Here is a 16,099-nt window from a genome sequence, read left to right as displayed (position 1 = left end):
GGAGGCTGAGGCAGGAGAATTGCTTGAACCCAGGAAGCTGAGGTTGCAGTAAGCCTAGATCATACCATTGTACTACAGACTGGGCAACAAGAATGAAACTCTGTCTCAAAAAAAAAAAAAAAAAAGGGCCAGTAGAAAAAGCCTGCATGATTGCCAAGTTCAAGACCAGGTTTGGCCCTGGGAATCTAGGAACATCCAAATGAGACAGACCTTGAATCTCAGAGTTGGTTGAGTTTCAGGGTGGTGACGTGAGATTCATGGCTTGAATCTCAGAGTTGTGCCATGAAAAGTATTCTCTCCACTTGGAGAAGTGTTTCCTCACGTCTCCCCTTGGCTTGATTTCACCTCCCTTTGCTCTAACTTCACATTCATGAAGAAGTCTCTGTTGACTATGCAGCTTCCTGACATCCTGGCTTGGGGAATGGGAGGTGCCCTGGTTGGGAAATGAGAGAAGATGGAAGGCATTTATTCTGTCTTAATTGGCACCAGAGATGGCATTGGTCTATTGTACATCTGTGAGTTCATCAATCTTCCTGATACCTGTCGACTCTGGAACTTCCAAGATCCAATTTCTGGTGCAGAACTGTTATGAATACTCCAAAATTTTAAAAGGCGAATCTGTGGAAACCATTGGAAGGACAAGCCAGCTTCATCGTTCTCCCTCTTCACCCCAGAGAACAAGTGACAAGTACTATTGGCCATCTGCTATATTCCTCATGCCCTTTTAGGCTGTATCAGGTGCAAAACTGGTGGTGGGAAATATTCCTTCCAGCAAAAAAGTTATACTGTAACTTATTTGGTAAAGTAGCAATTAAGACAGACTTATTTGGTAAAATAAGTTACACAGGAACAATGAAAAATAAGACTTTCCCTCCCTCCCTCCCTCCTTCCCTTACTTCCTCTCTTTCTCTTTCCTTCTTTCTTTCTTTCTTTTTCTTTCTTTCTTTTCTTCTTTCTCTCTTTCTCTTTCTTTTTTTGAGACAGAGTCTCCCTTTCTGTCTCAGTTTCTTTATTCTCTCTCTCTTTCTCTTCCTCTCCTCTCTCTCTCTCTCTCTTTCTTTCGACAGAGTCTCACTCTGTCACCCAGGCTGAAGTGCATTGGTATGATCTCAGCTCACTGCAGCCTCTACCTCCCAGCCTCTGGAGTAAAGCTGGGGTTGTAGGTGCACACCACCATGACAGGCTAAATTTTGTATTTTAGACAGAGACAGAGTTTTGCTATGTTGGCCAGGCTGGTCTCTAACTCCTGACCACAGGTGATCCACCCGCCTCGGCCTCCCAAAGTGCTGGGATTACAGGTGTGAGCCACCATGCTCATACCATACATTTATTTCTATCTTTAGATATCTTAATCAAGTACTGATTCCAGTTAGATGTGATTATAAAATGTAACAGAACCTGATAAAGTGTTATTTATATCATGTAAATAATAAGCACAGCACCTTAAGTATCTGAAACACAGAATGGATTATTTCTCTAGCAATAGGAACAATATGCTTTCATCCAGGGCTGACCACCTCCCAAAAAAGAAGGAAATCAATATTTTTTAAGGCTTTATATGGTATCACTGGAAAAAATCTGGATTTGATTCCAGCTTTAAAAGCCATGTGTAAATTTAATATCCAGATGCATAAAGTGGACACCAGCAACTAAATTTATGGTTGTGGAAATATTTAGATACTTTGAACAAGAGTGGTACATACTGAGAATTCTGTGGCTTATGAACTAATATGCTCCCTTTGAAGATTTGACCTTTTCTTCTGCACTAGAATTATCTCCTGAGTCCCAGTAATAATTTCCTTCACAGCCTGTATCTCTGAACAACAAATCTGTGTTCTAAAATATAGCACTATGATCTAGATTCAGTTTCTTCTGAGTAGAAATCATATTCTTCATGTACATACTTCTTTCTTAGAATTAGATAAAGCAGAAATTATTATTCTTTTCACTGAGACCAGAACCAGGATTTTGTAGATGTGTACCAGCCACCATTCATTCAAGAAACTGTTAGAGCCTTGCTATTTCTAAGCACTGTTTATTGTTTTAAAGATATGTTTCAAGTTGGAGGGCAGAAAGGAGTTAGAGGCATGATCCTTTTCAGATAGAAACTTTTCAGGAAAAGAAAATAGTCCAGTTGGTTAAAAACCCTGGATTTTCAAAAGAGCTTAGAGAGTAGACCTAAGTAATTGGTACAAGACAGTTTAAACAGAAACAGGGAGTCTCACAGCAAGTTTGCTGGAGGGGCTGACTCATACATTGCAACATAATTATCTCTCAAATACATGTAAACAAGAGTGGGCTCAAGCTTTCTGGTCTCTCTCTCCCTAAGAAGATAAATGACAATGAAATAAAGTCAAATCCAAGAAGACTTCATAGAGGTGAGGCCAGGTACTGGTTCTTAAAGAACCACGAGAATTCAGAGAAGCAAAAGGAGTGAGTGGGCGTAGGACTTACAGAGCCATTCATTTGGAGAAGAACAAAGAAAAACCAAAAACCGTGGATTTAGCATAAAACTGAATGAATGATCTCTCTAAGAGATGCTATTATCAATGTGAAAATGATGTTAGGATGTGTTAACAGGCACGTGGCAGGCAGCGCTGGGACTTCATCCAAGCCTTGGTCAGCTTTTATTATGTCCAATTTTGGTTTCCCATTTGAAGAGTTGTTATATTCAGGCTGATATTAAAAGGATGGAAAATAGGCATTGGCATCTAGCCTAGAAAAGACGAGACTAAAGGATGACTTAATACCTGTGGCCCTCGTAGAGATAAGTGGGTTTCTATTTCGGCAACAGGAAATCTAGTTCGATAACAGGATAAATTGAGCGTGAGAGTGATTAAACACTGGGAAGTTGATCACAGGATGTCACCTGTTGAAGCATAGTTCTTTAGCTCTACTGCTTTCAGAGTACTGTTCACTTGTATTCTGTCTTGTAATAGAATTTTTGTATCCATATCTTATCTCCCTTTGGGACTGCCCTTCTTATCTTTGCATCCCCAAAGCACTCAGTGCAATGACTCGCTTATAGTAAACATTCCAATGGTGCTAAGTGAAGCAAAGCAAAAAGGAATGTGCTGGAACAAAATAAAACTATCCTGGTCACCATTATAAGGTCAGTCAGAGAGTGTCACATCCCAAGACCCTATTACAGGCCTAGAAACAGATGAGGCAAAGAATAATTAAGAAAAATGGGCCGGGCGTGGTGACTCATGCCTGTAATCCCAGCACTTTGGGAGGCTGAGGTGGGCGGATCACCAGGTCAGGAATTCAAGACCAGCCTGACCAACAAGGTGAAACCCACCGCTACTAAAAATACAAAAATTATCCAGGTGTGATGGCGCACACCTGTAATCCCAGCTACTTGGGAGGCTAAGGCAGGAGAATCGCTTGAACCTGGGAGGCGGGGGTTGCAGTGAGCCCAGATCACGCCATTGCACTCCAGCCTGGGTGACAAAGCGAGACTCCATCTCAAAAAGAAAAGGAAAGTATAAGAAAAGAAAAGCACAGGCCACGAGGATGCTGGTGAAGAACCACTGGAAGACTGGGATGAGAAGTAAACGGTGATTTTCCACAGCAGCCCATACATTCAATACCACAGGACATTACAGAGCAATATAGTTTAAGTGAACATGTTCAATGGCATGGTGGGGGCAGGGGATGGGAGATGCTGTCAGCTATGAGAGGAAGACTATGAGAGGCCAACAGACGGGAGGAAAGAGATGCCGCCTGAGAGTATGTAAACTCCTGTAGTTACATTCTGTTCACTCTGGGATGGCGGAACAGCTGTCTAGTCAAGATTTTTTGCCTAATTCTAAGAGTACAGGGCCTATGAATTTCTTTATAAGAAAATATATCTCTAACAGCCTTTTCAGACATCCCCTTTATACCACTTGGACTGCTGCCTCCCTAGTGGTGAATTTCACTTAGGTTTATGTGAGTTTCTGTAGGAAGTGAATGGCTTTGTATGTTGTGTGCGTGCATGCGTGGGTATGCATGCATGCATGTATATATGTGTGTGCCTGTGTGTGCACACGTGTCTGTGTGTGCATGTGCCTGTGCGTGCATGTGTGTCATAAGTGCATTAGGGCATGTGCATAGCACTTCCCGCATACCTCTCTTTTCCCTTGGGAATTGCTCCAAGGTAGAAGCTGTTCTTAAACAACCTCTGCAGACTATAAAGTCTGGAACAGATCATGTGGTCCGGTCCCCTACCTCCATGAAGTAAAGTTATTCTTAAAAAATCATGTTTTCTTAATAAAGGACCACCCTGTGGTGAGGGCTGTTTTTTTCTATTGCACTGACCTCTTTCCAACCTTCCCAGCCCAGAATCTCTTTGATGAAAAATTAAACAATAAAGTGTCCAGAAACAAAGGATGCTATGAGTAATTTCAGAGTGGCCCAGACTTTCATTTTTCCGAGTAAAAACGTCCTGAAGTGTCATTAAATTCATGATACCTATTATCTTGCTGAAGGATGACTGGCTCAGTTGTTCCTGGTGCCAATCAGTGGTCATTAGTTCACTTCTCAGAGATACCAGTTCTGGCAGCTGGATCCTGGGTACCAGTCTCTGCTATGCAGTGAAAGCACACAGGCCTGTAGGTCTCTGCAGCACCAGAACGCTGCGTACACAAATAACCTTTTGATTGTTCTTTCTCGTTCCTCTTACCTTGCCTCTCCAGCCCCAGCCACCAGGTCTCAGAGGACTCGTGGAAGCACTTGCCTAGCCCAGCCCTGTTCTGAGCTTGCAATTCACTTGTTATCTCCATGCATCTTCCCGCATTGTCTGTCTTTCTTTGGCCTTTGTGCTCTTCCTGTTCCCAGCGAGTGTCTGAACCAGGTCCAAGACTCACTTCTCTCTTCACTGTTCCCATGTCAGTACCCTACCAGGTAGCATGAGCTATAACACCACTGAGTTTTACCATCATAAACTGGAGAGAGGCAGCTGCTTCCCAAATGGATGCCCCTGAAAACAAAGGAGGGTATGCGCTGTTTCCGTTTCCCTCACTTGGCAACTAGGGAAATAGCCTTGTGGCCATCCTGTGGACAGCTGGCAATTAGCACACTTTCTGTGCAAGGATTCTGCACGAGCGGAAGATTACTAAATTCTTGCTCTCCTCCATGAGGAATACTGGCCAGAAAGAACCACAGATTATATTTTTCTAGGTTATTCCATTTTATGAACCTATTTTGAATATGCCAGAACTATATTTGTCACCTCAGAATTGGGGTGGGGGGCTGGGGAGGAGGGAATCAGGAGGTGATAGCTTTCTCGCATGGCTGCGACAAATAGCTACAAACTTGGTGGCTTAGAACAACACAACTTACAATGTACAGTTCTACAGGTTAGAAGTCTGACACAGGTCTCGGCTAACATCGAGGTATCAGCAGGGCTGCATGCCTTCCTGGAGACTCCAGGGTAGAATCAATTTCCTTGCCTTTTCCAGCTTCTAGAGGAAGTCACATTCCCAGGCTCTGGGCCCCCCTCTCCATCTTCAAAGTTTTCACCAGTGCATCTCTCTGCCCACCCTGAAGATAGAGGTCCCCTAACTACAGCTGGAAAGGGGTCTCTGATTTTAAAGAGCCATGTGATTAGTTTGAGCACACCTGGATAATCCAGGATGCTCTCCCCACCTCAATGTCTTTAATTTCATCCCATCTACAAGGTCCCTTTTGCCAAGCAAAGTAACGTGTTCTCAAGTTCTGGAGATTTAGGGGAAACATTATTCCACCTACCACAGAAAACCACTGACTTTTGTCAGTAACTGAAAGGAAAAAATTTACTGGGCCAAATTTGGTAGAAAGAGGAGCAGCAGAATGCCTTGATACGTTTCTGTCTTGATACATGTTCTACAGCAAGAAACTCAAGACAAGTCAGTGTATATTTTAAGTCTTGTTGTGTGAAGGCATACGTATCTCTACTTTTGTGAGCGTCCTATGTGCTACTTTAATCAGTATATGTTCAGTGATCATATGTGTAATCAGATATTTAAATGCACATATACATAATGATATATGGAGATGTTTATTAAACTGTATTTACTCTATAAAGTAAGACTTCATTTTTTGTGGTTGTTTTTGTTTTTTGAGACGGAGTTTCGCTCTTGTTACCCAGGCTGGAGTGCAATGGCGCAATCTCAGCTCACCGCAACCTCCGCCTCCTGGGTTCAGTCAATTCTCCTGCCTCAGCCTCCTGAGTAGCTGGGATTACAGGCACGCGCCACCATGCCCAGCTGATTTTTTGTATTTTTAGTAGAGACGGGGTTTCACCATGTTGACCAGGATGGTCTCGATCTCTTGACCTCGTGATCCACCCGACTCGGCCTCCCAAAGTGCTGGAATTACAGGCGTGAGCCACCGGGCCTGGCCTGTTTTTTGTTTTTTGAAATGGAGTCTCGCTCTGTCACCCAGGCTGGAGTGCAGTGGCATGATCTCGGCTCACTGCATCCTCTGCCTTCCGGGTTCAAGTGATTCTCCTGCCTCAGCCTCCCAAGTAGCTGGGACTACAGGCATCCGCCACCAAGCCAGGGTAATTTTTGTAGTTTTAGTAGAGATGGGGTTTCACCATGTTGGCCAGGCTAGTCTCGAATTCCTGACCTTGATCTGCCCGCCTCAGCCTCCCAGAGTGTTGGGATTACAGGCGTGAGCCACCTCACCTGGCCTATAAACTATGACTTTGATGTCCTCATAGTATTTGAGCAAGAAAACAACCAAATGTTTTAGCTAAAGTGAAGACAGCATTTAACCTAACCCAATTAAACTTTAAGTTGAACACAGAGTAGCAGATGCAGTTCAGCTCCATGACACTGGGCATCTAAATGCTCTGTGCTTTGGTGTCCTTGTCTGCATATGACATAGAGCCACAGATCTCAAAGATCTCTTTCATTCCGTGAAAGGGCTCTCAATGTGTGAAACTGACTGCTTTTCCTGCCATTTTCCAAGAGAATAATCTTAACCCTACATTGTGGAGATCGGAGTTGTTCTCACTTGATAAAAAGCCAGTCCCACAAGCAGCTTGGTACCCAAGCACCAATCTGTTTATTGCTCATTAGAGATGAAGAACCGTATTCATAAGTCATGCTGAAACGGAGTGTCATCTCCAGACAAAATCAGCACCACCCCCTCCTCAGGACTGGGATTTGACTGCTTTCCAAGCCACTGCTGACCAGGCTCCATTGCCCAGCTTGGCTGATGAGATCACCGGCAGAGTACCATGGGTGCAGACGGGGCCTGCTGTTTCAACATGTTTTCAGGAGGGCTCTTGCCCACATTTCTTGGAGAGATGTGAGCACCAAACAGACTGAACCATCCAGCCCATCACTGAGCAGAGCCGTCTCTCTTCATCCCTTTGCATTTGGTTTGCATTTTTATGTCATGCCTCCTTCCCTGGATAAAAGGGATAAGAGGAGTTTCTCAGATTTGATTTCTCAGTGGGAACTGTTTGCTTTGGAAGCCACCTACGCCAATGCTAATTGAGAACAGAGCTCAGAATGAGAGCCTGAGAACTGCACCCGGATGAACTTTTTGGTGGGCTGATTTCTGTTGATCTTGTCAGAATTAGGTTGTATATGCATGTAATACCATAATCAACTATTTGCCAAAAGGCTGAGCAAATGCATCAGTCTCTTTTTCCTTTGACTAGTTACTTACCTTGGAAAATATATTTGTAATTAAGCATATAAAGTCTTCATCAGGAAAGCTACTGGGGATCCTGGCCCTGACTACCCAGCAATAACATTTCTGGAACTCTTGAAGCAATCGGTGTTCTTTAATCGCCAAACATGATGGGCTTCTATTAGAGAGATTACAGTAAAAAATAACAATCAGCTCTCTGATGATCCTGTGAGGAGGGATCGGGTGGGGAGGAGTAGATTTGGCTGAGGACAAGCCCAGACTTTCGTCACAGGGACAGACCAACGTGTTAACACAAAGGGAGAACACGGGAGCATCCTGCACCGTGCATTTCAGCCACAGATCACATGGCCCGTCCGCAGGCCCGGCCCACGCCCTGACCGCCCGGCCCGGCCAGGTCTCTGTACCTCTCTGCCCCGCAGCCCCTTCCCAGCTGCGGACATGCTGGGTGGATCCGGATCGCATGGAAGACGCAGCCTGGCCGCGCTCTCCCAGTGAGTCCTCATTTCGCTTCTTTGGTTTTTCCTTTATTTTCTATTTTTTTTAAACAAACGAATTGTTGTTTAAAAAAAAAATGTGGGAGTGGGAGGGGAGAGGAGGAGACAGCAGGCAGGAAAGGAATGCAGTGAGTGTGTGAGTTTCAGACCTGTCTGAAACTTTCCGGTCTCCACTTCATGGTTGTTCTGATTCACTGGTTTTTCTCGTTTCCATTTTAATGGTGGTTTGTGGACCATTTGCCAGGGGTTTATACCTGGGCACAGGTTTCTCCGTGTCAAATAGCAATCCACAAAGCATTGTGTTTCTAAAGGTCTGCTGTTAATTTAGACCTTAGCCCTCCCTTCAGAATGATCCGTTTGCAGGACTCAGAGATTTCGGCTAAACCACACATTGCCCAATCCTTAAAGTAAACAGCCAAAGCCCTCGATATACTGACCATCTGACTGAGACAGAACAAGATTCAGAGCATATGCTACTGATCAAGGAATTGTTCAGATAACGGGCTCTAAGGGTTTAGGATCATGAAATGCTGGAATGTTTAAGCCGGGAGGGAGGCCTTTAGACTCTGGTGCAATGCTCTCCTTCAACAGGCAGGGAAACAGAACCCAGAGGGGTAACTCAACTTACCCCAAAGCAGACAACAGTTGGTAGCAAAGCCATGTCTTTGTACTCTCATGCAGAGGGCCATTTTCACACTGGTGTTTATGAGGTTTGAAAAGCGTACTGGGTCTTGGGAAAAGGTACCGCACAAGAGTAAGAACACCAAATGGCCTTTCAGTAAATCTTTTCCATTTTTGAGAGTTTTGGCACCGATTCAGCATGACAATTGTTGTTCCAGTTGTTCCAGCGTTTGTGCAACAGTTAATCAAATAAACAGAGGAACTCATCAGAGTCCTGAAAACAAGACCCATGTCCATTACATTAGCAGATCTCTTGGATAACTAGTTTCTGTAAGTGTGATTATTCACGTGGGAGAGCTCAAAGGGACTTTAGAGGTTACCTGTATAGTCCAGGGCTTATCAAACTTTTTTAAAAAATCAAGTTTAATCTTAAAGGGAATACTGTTATGTGAAGGAGATGTTCTGGTTAAAGGGAAGGTTTGAGGTCTGGAGCTCCTCATCCTCGTTCCACTCTCCAGCCATAGCCCACAGCACGATTCTACCCCACGCTTCAACCCTCTTCTACCCCACCTCCCCATCCTCTTCATCACAACTTCCTTGGAATCCTAGGTCTCCATGGGACAGCTTTGAAACCACTGATCTCATTGAAAGCCTTCATTTCAGGTGAGGAAAACTGAGGCACAGGAAGGGCTTGCCCAGGGTCAGACAGCTGATCAGCCATAGAGCGTGGAATGCTAAGAAAAGAGCCCAGTCTGCCTAGTGCTCTCGTTCTCTCTCTCTCTCTCTCTCTCTCTCTCACTTTCTCTCTCTCTCTGTCTCTCTCTCCCCCTCACTCACCTCATGGTCCTGACCCTTGTTTCCACTCCTTCATGCCTGAGGTTCTATCAGTCTGCTTTCTCTGTGTCTCTCTTCTCTGTTTACTCTGCCATTTCCTGGATTTCAACAGCTATTGCCTCTCACTGGGATGGTTGTCATTGCCTGCCATCTGGTCCTCGGCCTCTGTCTGTCTCCCCTTTCTGATCCAACCCCCTACAGCATCCTTGAAGATAAAGTCCACTGTCTCCATATTACAGCATTAAAAGTTCTCCACAATATGCCTTCAGTATTTCTTCCCATTCTGACTTCCACCAGGGAGAATGCTAAAAACTTTGCAGGAAAATAAATAAATGATAGGAATAATTTTATCAGATTCTGCAGAAATAACAAAAGAAATGCATGCAGGGATGTTGGTATTTGTAAAAAGTACAGGAGTACCTGATCCAGTGAAATAAGATCACTCACAGTGCCCCAAACTCAGCATGTACAAGCCACCACTCTCCCCTGACTCATTCTGTTCCCTACACAGGGAACACTCTTTTTCTCCTCTGTTTCTGACCACCTCCCTGTCCTGCAAGGCCCTGATCAAATGCTCCCATCCTCTGTAAGCCTTCCTCACTCCTCCCTTCTCTCACTCTGATAACGTTTGCCCAACCTTCTTCTGTTAGCTTTGTACCATCAATTGAGGAAAATGATGAGGCAAGTCTCAATCATTTTAGGAGGTTTATTTGCCAAAATTAAGGATGCACCTGGGAGACATGCTTTTATCTGAAGGTGATTTTGAGGGCTCCAGATTTAAAGGGGAAAGGGTAGGATATTGAGAAGTACACAGTTTTCATGTAAGTGAATCTGCATTTTTTAGATAAGATAACATAAAAAGGGGCAGAGGAAAAAATGTAGGGAATCTGCATTTTACATCCCATAACACAGAACATGGGGTAGGGTAATAATCAGATATGCGTTTGTGTCTGGTGGGCTGGGGTGACTGCACCTGTAAAGATAAGCTACCAGTCTGCATTGCCATGGTGATTCTTTGTGGGCAAAATATGGGGGAGACTTTTGTAGCTTTTCATCTTGTAGTGGTTGGTTGTATTTAGGAACTACAAGGGGGAGGCAGGTTTGAGTGGCCCACTTCCCATCTTGACTTTTCCCTTAGTCTAAATGCGTTCGGGGGTCCCAAAACTTAATTTCCTTTCTCAGTACTAAAGTTAGTGTTGAACATAGCTCTCTTCCCTCCCAATCAATGGTAATTCACTTGAAGCAGAACGATTTTGAATCTTTGAATCTTCAGCATCCAGAACAGGGCTCATGCTCCAGAAATATTCTTTAAGTTTCCTATTATTGACTAAATCAAACTCAGTTCACCTGAGTTTACGTTTTTCATCTGAGTCATTTGAACATACAAAGCCTGCACTCCTTTTGCTTTGCAAGACGACTAGGTTAAATGCTAAAATAGGTGCCCAACAAAATGAATTCTAAGTTCCTTTGCATTGCCATCAGATAATGTATCTCTGTTTCGTCACCTGTGGAGCAAGATTGGCTGTGATTTTTTTAATGAGGCATGTTAAAATTCCTGACTGCGAAGACCGACACAAGGGCCATGTTATTTTCAGGAGCAGGTGTGAATAGTTGTTCAGTTATTTTGATTTCAAGGTATATTTGGTTCTACCAGGATCACTGAGCGCTTCTGTGACTTGCAGCTTAATATTTTCACTGCTACTTCTATCATTTTCCCAAAGCCTAAGGAATTTTACTTGCAACAAGATTTGGAGTTTCCTGTAAATATTTGTTTTAGTCCACAAAGTTATTTTGCTTACAGAGAAGTGTGCTTTTATATATTTAGCAGATGAAAGTTACAAGTTTTATTTTTGAGTTACATTTTCTAACAAACATGGAAGGGTATATAAATTGTAAAATCATGGAGTCAAGGAAACATAGGAAATTATTTAGTTCATCCCACTGTTTTCTCAGGGAACTGATTCCAAAACAGTGCTGGGAAATAAATGTTTGCCATCATTTTTAAATATTCTGCAGAAGTGACAAAGGAAATGAACACAAGAATATTGAGATTTGTCAAAAGTTTAGGAATGCCTGGTTTATTCAATGTTATCAGGAAATGTAGCATTATAATTATCCAGGATGCTAAATTCTGTGTAAGTTTTATATATATATATATATATATATATATATATATATATGCACACACACACATACATTTATATGTATGTATTCAGTGAAAAACTCTGCCTTCATTAAAACAGATATTACAATACATTTAAACATTCTCGAATTGCTAGGAGTTTTCCTCATGAACATAGTTTTTTAATCATGCTGTAAAATAGTGTGATACCTCAGGGGATAAGACTCCCATCCAAAAATGGGTCCAGTTATTATATGATGCCTTCCATCTACTTATTGATGCTTTTAAATCTCCTCCAGTACCTATTAATGCATCTGCTTCTACTGGTCCTGCTCCCTATTCTGCTGTTGCCAAGAATAACAGGGTTCCCATTTGTTAGAATTATGTTCAAAGTAAAAATCAACAATCTGGTGAGACAGGCCTTCTCTCTTACAAAGTAATGGGCATTTACATTTTGTGACTATTGGTTTGTAGGCCAAACTGACCAATGTTGCTTAATTTTTGTTCAATGAAAGATTTTAAATGATCTGGACCCCTTATCTGGTTATGGATAAAATTGCTACTGCTGTTTATAGATGAAAAATAAAAAAGAATGGCAGAGAAATCGGTCATTGTGCTTTGCACGTGTTGGGTACTCTGCACATGATATTGCTGCACTGCACGAGCAGTGGTGATTACGGAGGTGGTCTTGACCTTCACACTGATTCAATACCTGGTGGCCACAAGCCTTTCAAATCTGTTGATGTTACTTGCATTGCTATCTGTGTTTTTCCCTCTCCTTACCTTTGACCTATCGGTCCTTGAAATGAGCCCTGCCGACGCTGCTTCTCACATTCCTCTCAGCCCATCAAAATCACTTTATAGAGACAAGCCTCACAGTGGCAAGAGGAATGAGAAATGGGGAAGAGGTCCTCTGTTCTCTGAAGGCGAACTTACCGTGGCATTTCTAACTGAACCCGTGAGGGTCTGCTTCCCTATAGAAACACGGCTTCAGTTCTCCATACCAGCTTCAGATGTACCTTGGATTTAAAAAGGTGGTTGGCTGGGCATGGTGGCTTATACCTGTAATCCCTGAACTTTGGGAGGCCACAGCGGGCAGAACACAAGGTCAAGGGATCAAGACCATCCTGGCCAACATGGTGAAGCCCAGTCTCTACTAAAAATACAAAAATAGCCAGGCATGGTGGTGCGTGCATGTAGTCCCAGCTACTTGGGAGGCTGTGGCAGGAGAATCGCTTGAACTTGGGAGGTGGAGGTTACGGTGAGCTGAGATCATGCCACTGCACTCCAGCCTGTTGACAGAGTGAGACTCTGTCTCAAAAAAAAAAAAAAAAAAAATGGTGGTTGGTGGTTATAGGCTGGTCTGAGATTCCAACTACCACGTGTCCTGATGTCAAAGTTTCAAAAGGTAATTTACAAAGAATGTCTTGGAAACGTGCTCTTCATAAATGTAGTGCTGCCTGGATCTATTTCCAAGCCTAATTAAATTTTTAAGAGGAGTCTTTAGAAAATCTGTAAACCTCATTCATTTCCAGTCATTCATTCAGCAAATACTCATTGAGGGTTTCCCATGCTAGTAAATACTGCTGTGCTGACTGAGCATTAAGAACATAAAAAAGGACAAGGCACCTAGGCTCTGGCCTCAAGGGTCCTGTCGTCTTCTGACCTCTCACCCAGCTTAGCATTATCTACCTCAGTGTCCTCAATCTTCATTTTATTTCCTGTGACCTTGTGAAATAAATGCATTTTATTTTGTAGCCCCAGTACCTATATACAATGTATGTATGTATATATATATATATATATATTTGAAACAAAAATTACATGAAACAGTACTCACTGTTGCTGTGTACAATGTCCTCTGCTATTTTCTATTCGATTCTATTTCATTTTAAAGTGCTGGTCACCCACCAAATAGATTTCAAAAGCTGTAGATGGGTCACAAATGAAAGTTCAAAAACCACTGAACATATCACATGACTTTGGCATCTCTGGTCCCCGCCTTCAAGGCAGCTTAAGAAGCTACGCTGGCTGGTGACAACCCAGGCTGCTGGCTATGGGGGTCAGCATGGAGGTTGTTTTTTTTTTTCTTTCTTTTTTTTTTTTTAAATTTATTTAATGTAGTTTTTTTGAGAGAAGGTCTCTGGTCACTCAGGCTGGAGTGTGATGGCACAACCCTGGCTCACTGCAGCCTCAACCTCTGGGCTCAAGCGATCCTCCTGCCTCAACCTCCTGGGGCTACAGGCGTGTGCCACCATGCCTTGATAATTTTTTGTATTTTTTGGTAGAGATGGGGGTCCCACTTTGTTGCCCATGCTGGTCTCAAACTCCTGGGCTCAAGCATTCTTCCCACCTCAGCCTCCCAAAAGTACTAAGCCTCCCCAAAGTTTTTTTTTTTTTTTTGAGATGGAGTTTCACTCTTGTCATCCAGGCTGGAGTGCAATGGCACTGTCTTGGCTCACTGCAACCTCTGCCTCTCAGGTTCAAGCAATTCTCCTGCCTCAGCCTCCCAAGTAGCTGGGATTATAGGCACCCGCCAACATGCCTGGCCAGCCTGGAGGTTTAAGAAAAGATTTTTTGGATGGGAGTCAGAGGGTCTGGATTCTGGTCTAACTCCTTCAGTAATCAGCACGGCGATCTGAAGCAAGTCGCTTCAACTTGCTGCACCACAGCTATAAAGTGGAGATGCTAATGCCTGCTCTGCATAATTCACAGGGTGAGCAAGAGCATCCAGTATAATTGCATGAAAGTGTGCAGAAAAATATTAAGTACAAAGCCAAGACAAGTTGTTATTAAACAGTCTTATTTTTGCAATTAAAATTTAATATCAGGGGAATAACCTTGAGGGACCATTTGTTCTTTGTAGATCTGGGAAAGAATTCTTGAACAAGGCTATAATAAGCTGCAACTTCATAAATGGAAACCTCAGGGTGACATTTGTTTGTGATATTATAACTAGGTTTGAATTGAAGAAGCTCAGCCAAGTTATCCTGGTCCCTCTGCCCTTAAATACTTTTTTCTGGTTTTATTTTTTATTTTTATTTTTTGAGATGGAGTCTCTATCCCCAAGGCTGGAGTGCAGTGGACTGATCTTGGCTCACTGCAAACTCCACCTCGTGGGTTCAAGTGCTTCTCCTTCCTCAGCCTGCAGAGTAGCTGGGATTGTAAGCGTGATTTTTGTATTTTTGTAGAGACGGAGTTTTGCCATGTTGACCAGGCTGGTCTCGAACTCCTGACCTCAGGTGATCTGCCAATCTCAGCCTCCCAAAGTGCTGGGATTATAGGTGCAAGCTACTGAATCTGGCCATTTTTCTGATTTTAAAATCAAGGAAGCAACTAGGTGGTCATTGGGTTTTTAAGTCATGAGCCAATTTGTAAAGGAGTGTGCTTTGCCTGATATTATCTGCTCTAACCCAGTAGATTTATAAACACTAATTTCTACTGTTTTTAAGAACACTTTTTATTAAAAGCAACTAACAGTAAATCTAACCACTAAAAGAGATAATTTTATCAAGAAGGGTTTAAAACAATAAACTTTTAGATCAAATATGATACTTTCCTCATTTATCTTTCACTTTTCCTTTTGTAACTAAAACCTCATCTCACACAGACATTGGTTAGCATGAATGCTTTTTTTTTTTTTTTTTTTTGAGACAGAGTTTCGCTCTTGTCCATGCTGGAGTGCAATGGCACAATCCCGGCTCAGTGCAACCTCTGCCTCTCAGGTTCATGTGATTCCCCTGCCTCAGCCTCCCAAGTAGCTGGGATTACAGGCATCCGCTACCACACCTGGCTAATTTTGCATTTTTAGTAGAGACGGGGTTTCGCCATGTTGCCCAGGCTGGTCTCGAATACCTGACCTCAGGTGATCCACCCTCCTGGGCCTCACAAAGTTCTGGGATTACAGGCATGAGCCACCGCACCCAGCCAGAATGCTTCTTTCAAGGCCTGCTGAATTCCTATTCAGGGACCTAACCCATCCTAGACCTATGCCTCTAACAGGCTAGCTCTGCCTGCCGCATTAGCTCTTCGTGTCTTTTCTCTATCTTTCCATGTCTGTTTGTTGATCTTTCTTTTTTGTTTTTGTTTTGAGACAGGATCTTACTCTGTCTCTCAGGCTAGAGTGCAGTGGCACTATCTTGGCTCACTGCAGCCTCAACCTCCTGGGCTCAAGCAATCTTCCTACCTCAGTCTCCTGAGTAGTTAGGACTAAAGGTGCGTGCCACCACTCCTAGTTAATTTTTAAAATTTTTTGTAGAGACGAGGTCTCACCGTGCTGCCCAGCCTGGTCTCGAACTCTTGAACTCAAGAGATACTCCTGCCTGGGGCTCCCGAAGTGTAGAGATTACAGACATGAGTCACCACACCCAGCCTGTTTGCTGATCTTTACAAGGAA

The 16,099-nt window shown here is 43.2% G+C and overlaps 1 protein-coding gene across 12 annotated transcripts in view; it reads left to right on the top strand.

Moving 5' to 3' along the window:
• CALD1 (caldesmon 1) overlaps positions 1-16,099 on the top strand; it is a 207,728-nt gene that overhangs the window by 117,247 nt on the left and 74,382 nt on the right. For 7 of the 12 annotated variants that reach the window (XR_004268248.1, XR_004268247.1, XR_004268245.1 and 4 more), the window contains one exon: positions 7,904-8,123. The exons of the other annotated variants lie outside the window; for them this stretch is intronic. Coding sequence is in view for 3 of the 7 variants with exons in the window: in XM_032275935.1 (XP_032131826.1) it covers positions 7,904-8,123 (220 nt within the window). In the remaining 4 variants the exon portion in view is untranslated. The remainder of the gene's footprint in view (positions 1-7,903; positions 8,124-16,099) is intronic. 12 annotated transcript variants of the gene reach the window in all.

Source organism: Sapajus apella, unplaced genomic scaffold (assembly GCF_009761245.1).
Source record: "Sapajus apella isolate SASKATOON/1434 unplaced genomic scaffold, GSC_monkey_1.0 scaffold7, whole genome shotgun sequence".
NCBI lineage: Eukaryota > Metazoa > Chordata > Mammalia > Primates > Cebidae > Sapajus > Sapajus apella.
Note: the sequence above shows the minus strand (reverse complement) of the source record. Positions and strands in the feature narration are given on the sequence as shown.